The sequence below is a fragment of the Nannospalax galili genome, unplaced genomic scaffold (genome assembly GCF_000622305.1).
Source record: "Nannospalax galili isolate Female #2095 unplaced genomic scaffold, S.galili_v1.0 scaffold1287, whole genome shotgun sequence".
Lineage (NCBI taxonomy): Eukaryota > Metazoa > Chordata > Mammalia > Rodentia > Spalacidae > Nannospalax > Nannospalax galili.
In genome coordinates this window covers 604267-625069 of record NW_008357051.1, presented here as the reverse complement: position 1 = coordinate 625069, position 20803 = coordinate 604267, and the positions used below count along the sequence as shown (strand labels likewise).

General features: G+C 47.3%; 1 protein-coding gene across 6 annotated transcripts in view; it reads left to right on the top strand.

Moving 5' to 3' along the window:
* Prdm11 (PR/SET domain 11) overlaps window positions 1-20803 on the top strand; it is an 83008-nt gene that overhangs the window by 34747 nt on the left and 27458 nt on the right. For all 6 annotated transcript variants that reach the window (XM_029557143.1, XM_017794854.2, XM_029557142.1 and 3 more), the window contains exons 3-5: window positions 258-361; window positions 805-1067; window positions 18537-18604. In XM_029557143.1, the coding sequence (XP_029413003.1) occupies window positions 258-361; window positions 805-1067; window positions 18537-18604 (435 nt within the window). The remainder of the gene's footprint in view (window positions 1-257; window positions 362-804; window positions 1068-18536; window positions 18605-20803) is intronic.

Genomic DNA, 20803 nt, shown 5'->3' with positions numbered 1-20803 from the left:
GGATCCAGGGAGACATTCTCACCTTCCCAGGATCAGAAGTGAGCAGGCACTAGTGAGCTTGGGGCAGAGTCCCTCTGGACCCAAGTCTCAGAACTTCACATGCTCCACCACCCCCTCAGCGAACAGCAGGCTTGCTGGCGTTGTCTGTCCACCCTCACCCTCCCTCTGCCTCTTGGCCAGGTCTTCAGCCCATCTTCTTCCTGGCTTGTTTCTCTGATGACTTCTTTGCTTTCTTTGCGGGTCCCTGACCTGGCCAGCTCTAGGAGACCAGAGCCCTCATCCATGGAAGTTGAACCCAAGAAACTGAAGGGAAAGCGTGACTTTATCGTGACCAAAAACTTCCAGCAAGTGGACTTCTGGTGTAAGTGGAGTTGAGTTTCAGGGTGGCTGCTTTCTTTACCCCATGCCCCACCTGCCCCTGACTTGAGAACTTTGTTCTAGAGTACCTGTGATAAGCACTTACTCAAGGACACTAGGGTTCTCGTAGCCTGTCACAGGTTGCTTGGTGCATATATGTGTAACTGCAATTCAAACCCAGGCTTGTGGCCCCAAAGTCATTTTCTTATGTGAGACAAGAGCCTTAGCATTGGAAGGCATGTCCTTTGAGCCCTCAGGGAAGATCATGGGTTATTGATATTACTGACCCTGGGCCTACAGCTAGCTGGGTAGAGATAGGGCTGGGATGTCTGAGCCACATGCTGTTCCAGGCCATCCTCAGCATGGCCCCCAATGATCTCCTCAGCTTCCATGGGGGTCCTACATCCTGCCCCTACTGAGCTTTCTCTCTTCTTCACATCTCTGCAGTCTGCGAGTCCTGCCAGGAGTACTTTGTGGACGAATGCCCAAACCACGGTCCCCCTGTGTTTGTGTCTGACACGCCAGTGCCCGTGGGCATCCCAGATCGGGCAGCCCTCACCATCCCACAGGGCATGGAGGTGGTAAAGGAAGCCAGCGGAGAGAGTGATGTGCGGTGCATAAATGAGGTTGTCCCCAAGGGCCACATCTTTGGCCCCTATGAGGGGCAGATCTCCACCCAGGACAAGTCAGCTGGCTTCTTCTCATGGCTGGTGAGTATCCTCTGTACAGTTCCTTGGGAGACTGAAAAGGGATATGTAGGGAAACCAGCAGGGGGTGCCATATGCCTGCACTAGAGCTTGTCTATGATGACCTGTGGACATGTGGCTGATGGATCTTGCTGTCCCTTGCCCCAGCTGTGTGGTCTTTTCCCTGGGAGTCCAAGGGTCATGCTGAGGGAATCCACCAGAGTAGTAAGCAGGCAGAACTGAAGGTAGCTTTTCCACAGGTCCTTGGGTATGCATGTGCATGTGGGTGGGTATACATTTGGCTATATGTTCAGTGGTATTTACAAAGACCTCAGCCAACCCCTCTTCCAATATTTTGGAAGACTTGTAGCTGGGGTTGTTGGGGTCACAGAATGATATTTTGTTCAGAAAATGGTTGTGACAGGTCCTAGGCCAGGTTCTGGAGCAAAGACCCTCCACAGAACAAACATGGTCCCTGCTTTGGGGGACCAGACTGTCTCATGGGCAGATGGGCATTGAACAAGCACGTACAAGTGATCCTCACCACCAGAGGTGGAGCATGGTAGGCTTCGGGAACATCACACTGTGAGACTTGGCGGTGCGCTCATGGTGCCCAGAGCCTGTGTTGATAATGTCAGTAGACTTTGCTATTTACTGTCTAAAGACGTTGGATATGTCACTTGCTTCTCTGGTCAGAAAGCAGTGGTCTCAGGGAGGAGGCTGGGGAGATGGTTCATGTCAGACAAGGATGCTGATGGCTTGAACTGAAGTGCTAGAGGTGGATGAATCTGAGAGATTAAGGGTGGGCAGGATGCAAAAGTGATGACAAGAGGCTTTCAAAGTCATACAGAGGGATTCATTCCTAGGACTGCTAGTGGGAGGCGAGGTGGACAGTGGTGGGTGGAAGGGCAAGGGATTATAGAGGAAGACTGCTAGTGGGCACCAGGGCCATTGTACATCACATCCAGGCTTTTCCTCTTAAATGTCTCCTTGGTGCCAGGCCCTGGCTGCCCTGGGGATAGAGTGGCAGGCCAGATTAGATGGAAATTCTTGTGTGGGCAGGAGATAAAATTAAAACTACTGACAGGTGATGGCAAGATATGAGGTGGGGAGAGAGCGAAGGGCCGGAGGAATTGGTGTGGCCAGAAGAGGGGAGGTCTCCTGACACTGGGCTGTGGTTGAAGGGAAAGCATGAGCTCCAAACGCAGATAAATGAGGGGCATCAGGTGGGTGGGACAGCATGAACAAAGGCCCTGTGGTAGGGAAGGGCACAGCATGTCAGCATGAGCAACTGGTCACCAGTGCCTGGAGTGCAGCAGACATGGAGGTGGAGGAGGGATGGAAGTTGACCATGTGGAGCCCAGTGAGGACCTTTGAAGGGCAGTGAGAAGCTTCCAGATTGTTTCCAACTAAGACATAAAGGAGGGGTGACCTGACCACATTAATTTTTGTTTGTTTTGCTGTATGTGCATGTGTCTGTGTTTTTGTGGAGGCCAGAAGTCAATGTCAGGTGTCTTCCTCAATTGCTTCTTGTCTTATTTTTTGAGGCAGAGTCTTACTAAAACTCAGCTAGACTGGCTGGCTAGTAAGCCCCAGGGACTTTCCTGGCTCTGCCTCCACAGCACTGGGATTACAGTGTGTGCCACAGAGCCTGACTTTTACCTGGGGCTAGGGGTCCAACTCAGTTCCTTATGCTTGTGCAGAAAGCACTCTATCCACTGAGCCATATCTCCAACCCCTTGTTAATGTTTTGAAAGGACAACTTTGGCTGTAGCCTGCAGAACTAATGGGGTAGAGGATGTGGCATTGGTTAGGAAGGGGGGTTGCACCTGGGCCCCAGGCAGAAAGCCAGTGTGGTTCCAAGTCTACAGGAAGGCGATAGGGGTAGAGACTGGGGCAGAGATTTGGAGGCAGGCAGACTGGCTTGTGAGAGATGGTGAGTCTGGTCTTAGACTTACTGGATGGTGATATCAGCAGACTAGTGGACACATGAGTCTGGTAAGTGGAGCGGGGATGTGGAGATGTCACTTGTGTGCATGGGCAAACAGGGGGCCTGTCTGTGAGGGCAGCACTAGGGAGAAGGGGCTGAGTGGAGGTGGATGGGGCCCAGAACTCAGCATCAAGGGACCTTAGCAGTTTGTAGTCCAGAGGGAGCACAGGAAAGAGTGGCCCCAGAGGAGGAGCAAGCCAAGAGAGTGGCTGACTGCACAACAAGGGGAGAGGTAGTACAAGACAGCCACAGGGCCAGTAGTGTCTTATGCTGCTGAGAAGCTGGGCTTGGGAGTATCTGTCAGATCTTGTGCCAGAGAGAGCATGGTGACATTAGCAGAAGCAGAAGGTTTCAAGATGGGATGACATTGCACCCACGTGGCATTTGGCAACATCGAGACAGCTCAAAGTGGGCATGTGCTACTGGTACCTAGAGGCAGAGGCCAGAGGCAATGCTATAACTTATAGAAGATTCAAGAAGCCACTAGGTATGGAAAGGGCTGAATCAATGTATTTTCCATCACTGGAGGGACGGCCTAGGGGTTGGTAGGTGTAATAGACCCAATAACAGGCATGCTATGGGGGACTGGATGTTGGTTCTGTTAATTGATGTGGGAAGGCTCATCTTCACAGTGGGTGGGACCATTCCCTGGACTGGAATCCTAGACTGTATAAAATGGAGAAAGTGAGTTGAGCATGGACGTTGCCACCTGCTTCTTGACTGTAGATGCAATGTGACCAGCTGCCTCAAGCTCCTGCCCATGTGACCCCCCACCCCCCATGATCACCTGCTCAGGTGATGAATGAGAGAGGAAGGAAAAGGCCTGAACCATGGCACTGATTTGGGGCCAGGATCTGGAAACTCCATATCATAAATAAACTTCATTCACTTGTCAAATCCTGTCCCCAAGCTGTCCTTACTGTTCTCTGTCTTAACCTTCTGCTTCGCTTCAAAAGCCCCTGCCCCATCCAAGAAAATTTGTCTCTACCAGGAGAGATGGCTGTCAGTAAAGTGCTTGCTACACAGGCATGAGGACCTGAGTTTGAACCCCAGAACCCATGTGAAAAAGCATTTTGTGGTGCATGCTTGTAATCCCAGCACTAGAGAGGAAGAGACAGGCAGATCCCAGGGTCTCACTGGCCAACTAGCCTAGACAAATGGTTAAACTCCAAGTTAGTGAGAGACCCTGTCTCAGAAAATAAGGTAAATCACACCCGTAGAAAGGCACCTGATGTTGACCTCTGGCTTTCGCATGCACATGTGCACATATATGACCAAGAGTATGACACATGCACACACACAAAGTATGCTTGTATGGGGACTGGAGAAATGGCTCAGCGGTTAAGAGGACTGACTCCTTTTGTGGAGGACCCAGGCTCAGTTCCTAGTACCCACATGACAGTTAACAACCTTCTATAATTCCAGTTCCAAGACATCGGATGCCCTCTTCTGGCCTCCATGTGCATCACACACGTGTGGTATATGCACATATATGCAGGCAAAACATTCAAACACACAAAATGGAAATTTTTTTGGTCTTTTTGAGACAGGGTCTCCCTGTAGCTCCAGTTGTCCTGGAACTCACTATGTAGACAAGGCTGGCTTTGAACTCACAGAGATCCGCCAGCCCCTGCCTCCCAAGTGCTGGGATTAAAGGCATGCACCTCCACACCCAGTTATAAAATAAATTTTTTAAAATTGCTTTTGTGCATAACTCCTGAATGATAGTCCATAACTCCTGAATGATAGTCAACAGGCTGGGGTGTGGTCATGGCAAACACAACCCTTAGTGTTCATTGAGCTGCTTACACATGTCTGAGACTATATTGGGTGCTCAATAGCATCACTTCTTTGATTCTGCAGTGCCCTTCCTGTGACAGGTGCATTGTCATTCCATTGTATGGTGGGGAAATGGGGACTGAGGCTTGGAGTGGGAAATGGACCATTGTGCAAAGCTAAGCAGTTAGTGAGGAGCTCCGTTGGCCTTCAGGTCTGTACGATCTGGCTCAGAGCCTGCCTCATTCAGCCCAGTGTCCTTCTCTGCCTCTCTTCCTTCCATGCCTCTTCCTTCCTGCTCCTTTTGATTGTCTCTATTCTCCTTTCTTCCTATCATCAGTTCCCTCTCTGGTTCCACTCAGCTTGGAGGAGAGCTGGCCCCACAGTGCACTGACTGTAAAGGCTGCTGTTCCGCTCTGTGTCTCTCCACTCCCTGATTGCCCTGGCAGGAGCTGTGCACTTAGTTCTGACTACTTAAGATGAGAAATGCTCTGTCCTGAGCCTTCTCAGGCCAGTGGAGTTCATCAAGCCATAATCACTACCAAAGTCTCCCAGGCTACCCTCAGATGCTGCAGGCCGGGGACAAGGCTGCAGGAGTAAGGTACTTGGAGTCACCACGCAGCCCTGTGGTTTGGAAAAGAGGCAGAAGAAAGAAGAGCCAGCAGAGGGTTTCTATTAAAATTTTTCATCCAGACCTTGTTAGGTTCCAGGGAGGATTTAGGGCAGCCTCAACAGATGTGTAAAATAAACCACAATGGGATATTACAACTGAGAGAGAAAAGAAAAGCAAGGTAGGGCTCGGGATGGAGCCAGGAGTCAACAGGCTGGGTCTGCCATGTCTGGAAGCAGGGAAGGCACCTTGGAGGCACCTGAGTATGGGTGTACACAGAGGAACGAGTGCTTTGTATGTATGCGTAGAGGTCAGAGAGGAAGGCCAGAGATTGATGTTGGGTGTCCTTGGCCCCTCTTCCCCTTATTTTTGAGACAGTATTTTCTTAGTGAACCTAGGGTTCAGTGATTGGATAGACTAGCTACCAGGGAGTCCCAGAAATCTGCTTATCTGCTCCCCTGGATTTTAAAAATATTTATCTTTATTTTATGTATTGGTGTTTTGCCTGCATGTATATAAGTGCACTATGTGCATGTGATGCCCGTGGAAGCCAGAAGAGGGTGTCAGATCCCTTGGAACTGGAGTTATAGATGGTTGTTACCTGCCATATAGGTGCTACTTTGCAAGAGCAGCCAGTGCTCTTAACCACTGAGTCATCTCTCCAGCCTCTCATGCCTGGCTTTTTATGTGGGTGCTAGGGATTCAAAAATCAGGCCTTCAAGTTTGTCTGACAAGCAGTTTACCAACTGATCCATCCCCCCAGCTCCTGAGCAGTGCTTTTTATGTTTGCTTATTTAATGTCTCCTAACTCTTTGAAAAATTCAAAGAGCTTGATATGATGGTACACACCTATAAATAATCTCAACACACCCAGGAGGCTTAGGCTGAATCCAGCCTGGATTACATAGGAGACCCTACCTTGTAAAAAAAAAAAAAAGAAAAAAAAGAAAAGAAAGAAAAGAAAGGAAAAACAAAGCCAAAAGCTCTGTAGAAAGTTGTAAGAATAGTGTAAAGAGCACCCTATTCACCTGTTGCCAGCATCCTATAGCCTTTAGGTTTGTATCATCTCTATTATCTATCGATCTATCTATCATCTGTCTATCTATCTATGTATCTATCTATCATCTGTCTATCTACCGATCTATCTTTCTATCTATAATATGTTAGAGAAATATTGTGTGTTGGTATGTGTGAAAGTAGCTCAGTGGTAGAGTGCTTGTCTAGCATGTATAAGGTCCTGGGTTCTATACCCTGCAGTAGAAACAACAACAAAAATATACACAAACTCATTTTTTAATTTGTTGTCCTGAGCTGTTTATAGATACAGATACCATTACACTTTAACTTCTTTGGCCTATGCTTCCTAAAGACAAAACATTCCCCTGTGCAGGGGGCAGGTAAGCCTTTCTGTTTTCTTTTTCTTTCTTTCTTTCTTTCTTTCTTTCTTTCTTTCTTTCTTTTTCTTTCTTTCTTTCTTTCTTTCTTTCTTTCTTTCTTTCTTTCTTTCTTTCTTTCTTTCTTTCCTTTCTGTTTTCTTAAAGGATATTAGTGTGTGTGTATGTGTGTGTGTGTGTCTGTATGTATTAGTGTGTGTTTATGTATGTGTGTTAGTGCAAGTGCCCTCAAAGGCCAGAAAAAGACATCGGGGATCCCCTGGAGTGGGAGTTACAGGTGATTGTGAGCCACCTGATGGGTATGCTGGGGACCAATGTTGGGTCCTGTGCAAGAGCAGTAAGCACTCTTAACCGCTGAGCCATCATTCCAAGACACATGAATGAGCAAGTAAAGTATTGTTCCAATAAAACTTTATTTAGGAACCCTAAAATGTGAATTTCATGTAATTTTAAAATAAAATTCCAATTTCATATAGATGTGAAAATTAGACACCAGTTTGAACCCCAGCACCCACATGGCAGCTAACAACCATCCATAACTCTAGTTCCAGGGGATCTGATGCCCTCATCTGGCCTCTGAGGACATTGCACGACATGGGTGCACTTACATATATGCAGGCAATACACTCATACATGTTAAATAAATTTTTTTAAATGTGAAAATCATATAAGTGAAATTACATGAAGAAAAACATTTCAATCATTAAAGAAGCACAAAACTATCTTTAGTTCACGATCTGTTTGCAAACAGATGGGGGAGCATAATGAACTTGTAGCCATCCATAGCTGGCTGCCTTGTGTGTCAACAGAGTATTATTGCTCCCAGACATTTCACATGCATGTGACATGGTCTCATCTCTGCTCCACATTGCCATTTCCCCAGCTGCCGGGTTATGTCCTTTATAAAGTCCAGTGTCCAGAACCCCTGGGCAGACACATGGCATTTATGATTGTGCTTCTCAGCTTCCTTTTTCTCCTTCCTCAAAGTGATGCTTAGTGAAGGACGCAGGCCAGTGGTTTGTGGAATGTTCTAGTTTCCATTTATCTGATTGTTCACTCCTGATAGTCTCAGAAGAGAACATCTTCTTCAAGGGCAGTGTTGTGTCTTTCTCATTGTCAGGTGTCAGGAGGCAAAGGAAGTGTTAAAAAATAAGTTCATGGGGGCTGGAGAGATGGCTCAGTGGTTAAGAACACTGGTTGTTTTTGCAGAAGATCTGGGTTCGAATCCTAGCACCTACATGGCAGCTAACAACTGTCCATAACTCCAGTCCCAGGGTATCTGACAGCCTCTTCTCACCTCCACGGGCATTGCACAACATGGGTGCACTTACCTACATGCAGGTAATACACACATACACATAAAATAAAAATAATAAATAAAATAAAAATATAGTTCACTAAAAATATCCAGAACTTTGTGTCCCTCCCACACACAGTTGGAATGGACAGAATCACTTAAGCATGATGGGATACATCATAGCTTGATAAATGTCTGTGGTGAACTCCTGAGACTCAGGTTCTTTGGAGTGAGTCATTTGATCACTCTCTTTACCATTTATGTATGTATGATGTGCATGTGTGTTTGTGAACGTGTATGTGTGCATATGTATAGAGGACCTTACTCAATCACTCTCCACTTTACTGAGACAGGATCTCTCCCTGAATCTAGAGCTTGCCAATTTAGCCATCTTAGTTAGTCAGCTTATGCCACGGGTCCCATCTCTGCCCCCTGAATGCTGTGTGACTTTTACATGCATTCTGGGCATCCGAACTCTGGTCCTTACCCCTATGTGGCAAGTACTTTATCCAGGGAGCCATTTCTCTAGCCCTCATAATCTGTTTATTTTCCCAGTGTTTGTTCCCCTTTTTTGGGTCACTGTGACTGCCATAGTGAGCTCTGGCCTTTCCTTTGCCAGAAGGCAGTGTTTATTTAACCCAGGCAGTGTCTGTCTTTTGCTACTGGCTTGTGACAGTTGGTAATAATTTGCAGTGTGCAATGAAGTTTTTCTGTGATACCAGTTACTTCAGGATTTAGTGTTCTAAAGCAGAGCCAGTGAGTATTGTCTGTAAAGGGCTCATCGGGAACTCTCTCCTGTTTCCAGAGTCACAGTGTCTCTTGCAGTATCCTTACAATGTAGCTGTGTCCTGATAAACCCATCCCGTGTTGAAAATATCCTAAATCGAGAATACGCTCAGGCAATCTTCTCTCCCCAACGTCCTCACTTTATGGCACAGTAAGCACTCTGCACAGGGACAGGTGTCCCCTGTGACTGCAGAGCTGGTCTGGGTATGACTCGCTGCTGCTGTTGCCCTGTTTGGAAGACCTTGCCACATTGCAGTGTGGTAGTTTAAGTTCATCTCTGCCTTTTCCTCTAGCCGTATCAGTTTATGTTTGTGCTGCCTTCCAGACAGTCAGATTCTTCTAGATCTCTTTCCCACCCTTGCCCGAGCCCCTTCCTGCTGTCATCATTAAGAGACAGGCTCCAGGTCAGACTCCTTGAGATACTTTTGAGAGGAAAAACTGTCTGATAAATGCAGAGTTCTGGGTTCAGATCTTGACTCTTCCCTTTGCTAGAAGTATGGCTTTGGCCTATCACTGTGTAACAGTCACACAGCCTCTGGAAGATACCAGAAGTTATGAGCATCAACTTTCAATAGGCTTGGTGCCTAGCATGATGAGCAGGTGACAGGTTGGTTGGTTTATCCCTGGCCTTCCTTCAGATGGTTTTAGGAAGGACCTGGGGAGGTGAGTATGTCATGCCTGGATCTGGGATCTGGGATCTGGGATCTAGTGAACAGGCCTCATTTACCATAACGCTAGGACCACTTACATATTAAAAAAGAAGAAACACTTCCTGACAGCACCTCCATGAAGAGTCTGAAGTCACCAAACTCCCAGAAGCAAAGATAGGATGCTGGCTGCCGAGGGCTGGAAGATGGGGAGCTGTCAATCAGAGTGCAAAGTGTCTGTCTTGCAAGACAACCAGTCCTTAAGGCTGCTGTACCACTCAGAGCCTGGAGTGTACAGTGCCATGTCAGAGCTCACAGAGCTGCTAAGAGGGTGGCATACACTCTCTAGAATCACAGTGGCAGTGGTCCTTAAGACCAAAGCGGGAGGAGCCCATGTAGGTGACTCACAGCCATGTGCCGATGTCCTCCAGGAATGTGCATTACACACATGCAGCATTGCGTGTGCCAGCCAGAGCTCAGTGAGGTGGTTTTACAAAAAAAAATTTTTTTTTTTGATAAACAGCGGTTTTAGAAGTACAATAGGTGAATCGGTTAGATCCAGGTTCTTCAACTTGTTGAGTCACCTAGGACATTGCAGTCATGGACAAAAGGTGACAGGGTACTGTGAACGTACTAAAGGGAAGCCCTGATATCCTTGGATAAGCCCAGAGGCCCCTGGCCAGCTCGTGTGCTCACCACTCCATGTTTCTGGGTATACAGAGTTCAAGTTCAGGAGAGCCTCCTTCTTTGTCTGGTCTTCAGCCTGCTCAGCTGGTCTACCTCCTGGGGGATCTTGGGAGAAGTCTCTGAGGTGTAGCATAGCATATTATCTGTGAACAGATAGATCCATACGTCTTGTCTGCACTGCTTTGTCTTGTGAGAAGGCACGGGACTGAACACAGAATACACATGGGGCCTCCTGGAATCCAGGCAGGAGGGTCTCAGATTCAAGATCAGCTTGGGCTACAGAGTTAGTTTAAGGCCAGCCCTAGCAACTTAGTAAAACATTTCCTCAAAATAAATAAATTAAAACACAAAGCCCAGCAAACCAGGGCTGGGGATAGAACTCAGTGATAAGAGTGCTTACCTATCCTGTGGGAGGCCCTGAGTTCAGTTCTAAGTCTTGCAAACAAACAACTACCAGAAGGTTTTATGGATTCGATGGGCATCGGACAGTTACAGAAGAATCAGCTTTTTGAAAGTCTAGTCTCTGCACCCTTCAGAGGAGCCTGCAGTAACTCTTGCTGGTGACATATATGCATTTGCAGAACAGACTGTCCCTCCCGCTGGAACACCAGGCAACACTGTGCAGATGTGCGCAGATCAGTAGCAAAGCTGGAAGTCCCAAGGGCCCCAGGGGAGGCCTGGCTCTCAGGAGTCTGGGAGCTAATGCCCACCAGTCCACCTAGTCTGACCTATCAGAGCCCTGAGGCTCACCTGGAGCTTCCTGGGTTTCTTCTTTATGGCCTCATGCAAATGACTTCGTGACCCAAACCTCAGCTTCCCACTCTATAGTGCTATGGTGAACAGTCCAAGTTGTCACTTGGCATGGTTACTATGCCAACATTACAGTTACACTGAATAAACAACCTGGCTCTTAACTTGAGTTTTAAAAGTGGACCTAAACTTGGAGGGCACCTAGTCCTCCAGATGTCCCCTTGTGATTGTTTGAATGAAAATGTCCCCCATAGGCTCCAAGTATTTGGACATTTTGTCCCCAGATGATGGTGCTGTCTTGGGAGGTTTTAGAAGGTGTGGCTATCCTGGAGGAAGCACATCACTGGGGGTGGGCTTAGAGAGTTCTTAAGCCTTGCCACATCCCCAGTCGCTCTCTTGCTTCCTCTGCCTGCATGATGATGTGAGAGCTTCACTTCAGCTGCTCCTGCTCCAGCCACTTCCAGCCACCATGTCTCCCTGCTGTGATGGACTGTAATTGTCCTGGAACCGTAAGCTCAAATAAACTCTGCCTTCTATAAATTGCTTGGGTCAGTGTTTCTATCACAGCAACAGAAAAGTGACTAATACACCCCTGAAACTTTGCTGCTGAGCCAGGCCTCACCAATAGTTTATTCAGAACTGTTTCTCTAGCATCAGTTTTGGTGAACTGCAAGTATGGACCTACCTTTATCTTAGAGATTCTTGCCCCATGATCCCTAGGCATAAAATATCTCATACACACAATAAAACACCTCATACACACAATACACTGCGTCTAGTGCTTTGATTTGCTAATACAAGCACACCCACATTCATTCACTATCTTGGGTAGAAGGCAAACAGAGGTTCCAAGGGATCAAGTTCAGGTGCCTAGGACACTAGAGTACATAGCTCAATGAGCTTGTTCACAGTAACTTTTTGGTTGCAAGGTTAAGCAAAAGTCATTAGTCCAGATTCTGTGCGTTTTGTAAAGTCATTCCTACAGTTTGGGAAGATATTAGGGTCAGTGTGCTGTATTGGCCCCAATGAGGCCCCAGGAGTAGTGGCTGTAGGTGATGCCTTATTAGTGTTTTATTAATTATACCATGCTCATAAACATTATTCTGATCCATACAGTCCAGGCTTGACTCAGGGGTCAAATTTCATATTCTCTGTTATTTTTCTGAGCATGTATTTTCATAGAGCCATCCCATCTTAGTTTTAGAATTTTGAGGTCATATAGAACAGTGGGGAAAAGTCTGCTTTCAGTCTCCTGCTAGCAGAGAGACCATCCATTGCTTAAATCCTCCAGGGGACTGGCTGCTCACCACCTCCCAGGCTACATAGCCTTCTCCCTCAGTACCATTCTGCATGTTTGACATAGGCAGCCTGTGTTCCTCTAAAAAGTCCCTTCCCACCTTGACTGTAACTTGCTTTCTGCAGCACCCTCTTCTCCAGGCTCAGGACCCTGTACCACCCCAGTTGTCTTTCTCTGGCTAGGCCTAGGGTTCTCAAAGTCTTCCTGAATCACAATGATTCTAGCTTCTAGACCAGTCCAAGGAATGCTGGGTTCGCAGGGGCTGGGGAGAGGGAAGGCAAGAGAAGAGGCTGAGAGATTGGTCTTTGAGCCCCATAGGCTGTTTCTAGACCCACCTCAGTCCCAGAACTGGATGCTCCAACTTGTGCTCCACTCAGGGTGGAAAGGGCCCAGTGATTTGTGTGGTCCCCGGGCCTAGAGGATTCTGCCTGCTCCTGCCCTCTCTTCTCAAAACACCTCCACACCCCCTTTCTCTGAGACAGTGCAAACTGGAGCCCCCAAGAGGGTCCTGTGCTGACTGTGGGTACTGGCTTTCAGCTGAGTTCTCTTCCCACACTCCCCTATCACATAATTCCTGACCACAGAGGATCACAGTGGCCTCTTGTCTGTATGGTGCTTCTGAAAGCAGACATACTGTCTTTACTATTTTATCCCTAGAGCCTGTCACTCCAGCTGCTCACCTGATGGTACTTATTAAACGATTGAGTGCTTGAATCAAGAAAATCCTGAATGGTGGGAAAGCTGAGCCTGAACCAGCTACAGAGGCCTTCTCCATACACACTCAGGCCCCTCTGCTTGGTGAGGCTGCAGAAGACAAAAAGATGAATAACCACCGCTCTGCGTTGACCAGCAGACCTCCTGCTACCCAGAATTAGCCATAATGAGCATTTGATCTTTTCCTTAATGGCAGTCACAGATACACCACTGAGAGTAACCATTCACTGAGCACCTTCCACAACAGGGCTGTAAAACTGCAGGGCTACTTTTTATCCAGCATGATAGAGGAAACTGAGGCCTGCCCAGTGAAACCACCTGCCCAAGGCCACACAGCTCCTAAGCTTGGCCTTTGGGAATGATGACATAGTCTACAGTCTTAGCCTCAGGCTCTGTGCAACTCCATGGGAAGGGCCTTGCAAACTGGGATGTTCATCATCTGAGAAAATTAGGACAGGAGGCGCCTAAGCTGTAGTGTGTTTGGTATTTTTATCTTAAATCTGGGGTATTTGTCCATGTGTGTGCAGTTGCATATGCCTGTGTGCAACATGTGTATAGAGGCCAGAGTTCAACTGTGCATATCATTCCTCAGGAGATAGGTGATTTACTTTTCTTTGTTTGTTTGTTTGTTTGTTTTGGAGTCAGAGTCTCTCACTGGCCTGAGACTTGCCAATTTGGCTAGACTGGCTGGCCAGCAAGCCCCCAGGACCCTCCTGTCTCCCCAGTGCTGGGGTCACAAGCACATACCACTATGCCCAACTCTTTTATCTGGGTTCTGGAGATCAAACTCAGATCCTTCATATTTGCACAGCAAGCACTTTACCAATGACACCGTCTTCCCAGTACCCCTCTTTTGAGAGTTTTAAAGCACAAGGCAGTTGAGGCTCACACATACAGCAGAGCACCCCACTTCCCTGTTCTCTAGTGGTAAGCAGAGTTGAGTGTCTGCAGTGTATCTCCCAGGCTCTCTTTGTGCTCCCAATATGTCTGGCTTCCAGGTTTTCCACCTAGACTCCAGGAATGTTGAGTTGGGAAAAGATGGTCAGTGGCAACTCCAGTGTGGTGCTTAATCCCGTGGAAGCAGAAGACTGCTGTCCTCAGGGGCTTGTGTTAACAAGCCTTGTGTTACTACAAAAAAATAAAATAAAATCTGTGTGCACATGGTATTGTGTGATTGGGAATGCAAACCAGGGTCTCCTGAGTCATCCAAGTTGCTGTAACAAAATAGGTGAGGGAGTCATGTTGAAAAGAGCAAGTAAGGCTTGCTTACTTTCACTCACAGTTCCAGAGGTTTAGTCCATGATCAGTTGGTCCCTTTATTCTGGGGCTTGTGGTGATGCACTGCGTCATGGTGGAGAGTGCTGGGGAGGACAGTGCATCATGGGGAGCATGGGGCAGCATAGCAGACCATGGTGGGGAGTATGGGGAAACATGATATATGACATGGATAGCATGGGGGAGGACAGCACATCATAGTAAGGCGCATGGGGGAGTATAGCACATCTTGGTGGGGAGTGCAGTGGAACACAGAAAATCACAATATGGAGCAGAGAGAAGCACAACACGTCCTGGTCAGGGAGTATGGGGGAGCACAGCACAAGATGGAAGGGAGCATAGCACATCTTGGTGGGGAACACAGGGGAGCACTGCACATCATGGTGGGGAGCACAGGGAACAAGCTTCACCCAATGGCCACTGGGAAGCAGTGACGGAGACCAGCTCCCCATAAGGCCCTTGAAGGTTCCATCATCCCATGGTGCTGAGGACCAAACCATTGACTCTAGGACTTTGGGGAACATTCTAGGTTCAAGCTGTAACAGCACAGATAATAGTGAAATAACTGGTAAGTGGTAAGTTCTGAACATTACCTTTAAAAATGTATAATTCATTGTGTTGTAAGTATTGACCTTGTAAGTGTTAATAATTGGCTGTGCTTTATAAAATTCCTGAAAAGTTAACAGATGCCCTGACTTGTAGAAGCTGACTCAGCTACTCACTCATTGATTCTTTATTAACATAGTGACACTGGGTAATTTTTTTTGCTTTAACTTGCTTTTATTTAAAAGACTCTTCATGCAATCATCCATCCAGTCAAGCAGGATTCTTCCATGTATTAGACACCAAATAAGGGAGCAGGGAGCCCGAGGGGATGGGAGAGCTGTGCCATATGCTGTCTTCATTCATTTAGACCAGAACTGCCCCTTAAACTCAGATAATAGATGCCATCATGGACAGAAATGCTCTCATCATAAGGGTTCTAGAGAGAGTCACAGGACATCATGGAGCTAGTGCTGGGAGGCCAGCACTATGGCAGGGGACAGCTTAGATCAGGAAAGACTTGTTCTATGAAGGTGAGATATCTCATAGGAAACTCGTGAGATAAAAAGGGGACCAGGCATCCACAGCTCAGTGAAGAAAAGCTTTAGGGATGTGTTGTTCACTTGGGGGTCACTTCTGTCAGCTTTCTGCATCAGTCACTTTTGCATTTCTATAGTCAGGTACCTAACAGAAACAATGGAAAAGAAGAACTGTTTATTTTGGCTCATGGTTTCAGATGAATTTCAGTCCATCATAGCAGGGAAGGCCTGGGCAGAGTGTTTGGTGGTGGGGGCATGTGGGGAAGATGGTTCACATTTTGGGGGGTGCAGGACTCAGGGGCTGGTATCCTCTTCAAAGACTGGCCTTCCTGTCTCCACAGCCTTCAAAATAACACTACCAGCTAGGGACCAAGCCTTCAAAACAGAATCCTGTGGAGGGACATTCCAAATTAAACCATAGCATTTTCCAGGCTTGCCAAACAGCATTACATGTTGTTCTTGAAAAAAAAAAGTATATGGTGAAAGTAGGGAGGTTCCCCTTCAGCTTCCAGATGCTGTCACCCTTGGAGAGAGGAAGTGAAGGAGTGGGAAGTGGGAGGCAGAGGCAGTCTTCACTTGGGATTTTAAATTTGTTTGTTCATTCATTCATTCATTCATTCATTCATTTATTTGTGTGTATGTGCAGGCATGTGTGTGCTACAGTGTATGTGGAGATCAGAAGACAGTTCTCAGGACTTGTTTTTTTCTTGCTTCCTTATGTGATCTGGGAATTGACCTCAGCTTGTCAGGCCCCTGTGCTAGTGCTACTAGCCTGCTGAGACATCTCAATGCCCCAACTTTTGATTTTTTTTTTTTTGAAGTAAAGGGAAAGATCTGAGGCAAACATAACTGTTGTGAATTTTTGTTGACTTTTTCTGATGACTCTGGAGACATCAGCTGCATTATTAGCTCTGTCATTTCTGAATGTTCAAAATACTCAATGATTATGATTCTTTTAAGAGTATGCAAGAGAGATTCTGGGCATCGAACTCACCCAGGCTAAGGCTCTCTCCCTCAGAACAGACTGGTTATGGCAAAGTGGCAAAGTGAAGGGGCATAGAGAGACTGTATTACTTACTGTGCTGTGACAAAATACCTGACATTGCTTAAAGGAAGGAAGCTTTATTTTGGCTCACGATATTAGAGGCTCCAGCCCACAGTCCTTCGCTCCCAGCATGTGGTGAGGCAGGGCACTGTGGAGTTAGGAGCACGTGGAAGAGGAGGGTGCTTACCTCATGGTGGCCAGGAAGCAGAATTGAAAAGAAGGGACGATGGACCTGGTATATCCTTCAAGGCAACCTGCTGACCTACTTTCTCTAGCTAGAGCCTTCTTCCCCTGAAAGTTTTCAACACCTCCTAAAATAGCCTCCAGCTGAAGACTGCATGTTCAACACATGAGCCTGAAGTGAGTGTGTGCATTGTATTCAAACCATATGGAAGGCCACAACTATAAATATGTGTTAATGTAAATTCAGTGGATGAAACTTTGAGCTGGTGAATAACATGGTCTGATTTACATCCATAAAAATTTGCTTTACCACTTTGAGGAAAATGGATAGTGTGGTATCAGAGGTGTCAGGGGGCTCAGGCTGGAGCCTTGACTTTGAGGTAGCTCTGCTCCATCAAGTCTTCAGGGAGCTACCCTTGGTCTAATGCACCTTTCCACAGTCTGTGTTAGGTGCCACTTCTCCTTAGCCAAGGTGTAGAAACCCAAAGAAACAAATGAAAAGAATAGAGATCTGGAAAAGAACGGATAATGTCATGGGAAGTGAAGAATGTTTATTAAATGAAAGGTACTCATTAAAAAGGACAAAGACATTGGGTATGGTGTTGCAGGCCTGTCATCTCTGCACTTGGGAGGCATGAGTAGGAAGATCAAGCGTTTAAGACCAGCCTGGGCTACATGGTAGATCTCTGTCTCAAAAATTGTACAAAACAAAATGAAAACAAAACATCAAGAGTAGGAAGATCAAGCGTTTAAGACCAGCCTGGGCTACATGGTAGATCTCTCTCAAAAATTGTACAAAACAAAATGAAAACAAAACATCAAAAAAAATGAATCAATGCAAGAAAGGAAAACACTGATGGATAGAAGTAACTGGAGTAGATGCTGTTAAAGAGAAAATTAATGAATTTGAAGAGGGTTCTGAGACATTTTCATCAACGCTGTTCAGAAAGAGTATAGACTATGAAAAGGTAAAGGGTATAGAAGATGGTATGAGCTATTCCCATATTGATTTCATAGACATTCTACTAGAGAGGTTGGAAAAAAAGAGGGTGTACTCAGAAACATAAAAGCTGAGAATTTTCCAGAACTGAAAAAGAAGACATGGAAGACATGAAGAGAATTGTGTAAAATAAATTTCTGCTTCAAAAACAAAGTTCAAAATGACAGAGAGGGAGTTCAATCATCCATAAAAGATCCTCAGTAGAATAACAGTAATTTGCCTATGACTTAGAGCACTGAAAGAAAGAACCAGATGACTCTCTTAGAAAAGCCCACACTGGTACTCTCTGGTATGTTTTCTTTCTAAGTGCCTCTTTCTCTCTTAACCTCCATGCTTAAAAATCTATATTAAAAATGTCTTTTAATAACACCCTTCCCAAAACAAAGAGCCAGCCTAGAATTTCATGCTCCAGTGAATCCTGATATACATGAGTGATGGTGGGGGTACAAACATTTTTACTGAAGGAAAGCAACCCACCCCAAACCCTGAGAACATTTTGAATACTTGGAGGTTAGGGAATGAGGACACCTCTAGTCACAGATGCCCATACACCAGCAGTGAACTCAATGTCCCATAAACACCAGAGAGACAGGGCTGTGTTCAGCTTTTGGTGAGCATCAGCATGCTGTGGGAAGTGGTGCCACTTGGCCGTGTTGCCTGGAATTCCTTCAGGACAGCCAAGAGGCATGCAACCATCTCCTTGCATCTCCCAGGAATTCAGAACACCTTAAAGGGGGGTATGTCTCTTCCAGGGTCTCTAGGAGAGTAGGAGTAGGTGGAAGGAAGGTCTCAGTTCAGCCTGAGTGGAATTGGGGATAGTGTGAAAGGGAGGCAGAGGGAAGGGAGGTGAGGCTGTGGATGGGGCAGGGTCCTGGCTCAGGGCCTTGACTGAGAAGGAGCAAAACCACACCAGAGCCCTTTCTAAAATGGCTTGTTCTAGACACTTTCTCTATCTTCCAGATTGTGGACAAGAACAACCATTACAAGTCCATAGACGGGTCGGATGAGACTAAGGCCAACTGGATGAGGTGAGTTTCACCCCTGGAGGCTCTGGTAAGCTTTAGCAGCCTCTAGGATGGGTTGAGGGAGTGCCTTGGGCCTGCGAGTTCTCCAGGATAGCAGCTGGCAGAGTTTGAGCTATATCCAGCTCTGGGGGATGTAGCTAGTGGGCTCCAGGGACCTCAGAGGCTGTACATGCCACGGGCTCCTGGCAACACTTTTGGAGATGGGAAGAGTGTCCCCAGCCTAGGGTGGTGGCACACCTCCCAAGGTAGGCTCCTGCTGTAGGGGTGGCATCACCCCAGCACAGGCCCAGAAGTTGTCCCATGGCTAGGGGGACTGAAGACTCCTCACAGTCTCCAGCAACCTTCTCCATGGGATCCACACTAAGCTTAAGTGCCCACAAAAACAGTGCCACCCTGACCTAGGCTGTGGCCCAGAAGTTGTGCCACAAGGGTCCTTAAAAGCTAGCCAGAGAGATTGGGGAACTGACCAAGTGGCCAAGCAGAGCCAAAATCCAGGCTTAGTGTTGGCCTGTGGGGTGTGCAAGGGTCTTACCAGTGGGGTATGAGGGTTGGAAAAAAACATCAGTGTGGCCTCCACACCTTGGTAGCCTCTGTCTGGAACCCAGAAGTGATGACTGGGGATTTGGATCTGGGTTGGGAGGAAAGGGAGATTTTAGTCGGCCCAGGAGCCCAGCCACACCATGGATTCAAGACCATGTCATTCTGCAGTTCTGTGAGTCTGGCATGGGTGGATGATGAAGTGCATGATGGGATGGGTGGGTGAGCGGTGAGGTGGTAAGGGATTTCTCAGAGGGAGGGTGTTTGCTATAGTTAAAGTCTAAGTGTTTCTGAGCACACTAGGAGAAGCTGATTAGAAGCAGACAGTCATGCTGAGGTCCCCTGTGTCCCTCTTAGTGGCCTCATTGCTACCTCATTGCAGGGCACTTAGGGTGAACCCTCTTATTTGAGAGGGCAGCCGTTCCCACTTCTACTGAGCAGGTATGGAATCAGGGACACCAGAGACCAATGCACCCCCACACCATCTCCTCCCATACAGGCTGCTCAGCTATCCCCTGAAAGTGCCCGGAAAGGGGATTTCAACAGTCTTCACCACCTTCTTCTTCCCTGGTGTGAAGGTCCAGGTCAACTTGGCAGTGCCTGGTATCTCCGTATGCTGAGCATACTTCAGACATGAGCTTGATCCTCAGGGATGGGCCAGCCCAGCCCTACCCAGGCCTGCCCTTTGCACTTTTATGTAGAAATGGCATGAAGGCAACAGAACTGTGAGGGTCCAGATGGAATAGGAAGGAGCCTTTTGACATAGATCTTTAAAGAGGCCAGGACTTGGTTTAGGACACTGGCAGCTGTGACTTAGAGAACTGACCTCTCACACACTTCTCTGTTCAGAGCTTTTGAATGGGGACACAACTTTCCCACAGCCCCACAGAAGAAGATGCCTCATCTCTACCAACTCAGCCATCCCCAAGTACTGAAGAGCTGCTGATGTAACTTGGTTGGGGAATGGCTCTGGGCCATCATTATTTTGCAAGGTCTCCATAGTGACTGATGTGGCTACACACACTGACAGCCCCTGCTCTGTACTGGTGGTCATGCCCCAGTGTTGAACTGACACCCAGAGCAGAGCAAAGTCTTGCCCAAGGTAATGCCTTCAGTGGCAGCACTAGGACTGGGGGCCTGTGTCTCTGTACTTCTGGGCCAGGTTCCTGATACTTATACAGAAGGGACCTGGTGGAGTGTGACTCTTTGAACTGTGGGTGGGTGTAGTGGTACCTTGTTAGCATGGCTCGGCCTTGCTGCCCCCAGCCCTGTCCTGAGCATGGGTATGGAGAGAAACTCCAATCCCGATCTACTCCTCTAGATGCTAAGGTAGCTACTGGGTGGTTTCAGCCCATGGGTCCTGGCTTGGGAAGATTCCAGAAGCAGGGGATTCTATGTGTGTAGCTTCTCTTTGGTCAGCTCTTTGTAATTTGCAGACACTCATAATTGTACTGTCACAGACCAGGGGCTTAGGAATGATGTGATGCATCATTAGTGGTGGGCTCGGCAGGTACCTGTAGGTACCCTGTGCTAGGTGCTCAGTGTGTAGTAATTCTCAACCAGGGGCATTTGAGGCAGGTGTGCCCTTGGCATTGCTTTGGATGGGCACAGCTTTGGATGGGCACAGCTTTGTGCATTGGTGCTCTTGAGCAGAAGGTAAGGGCA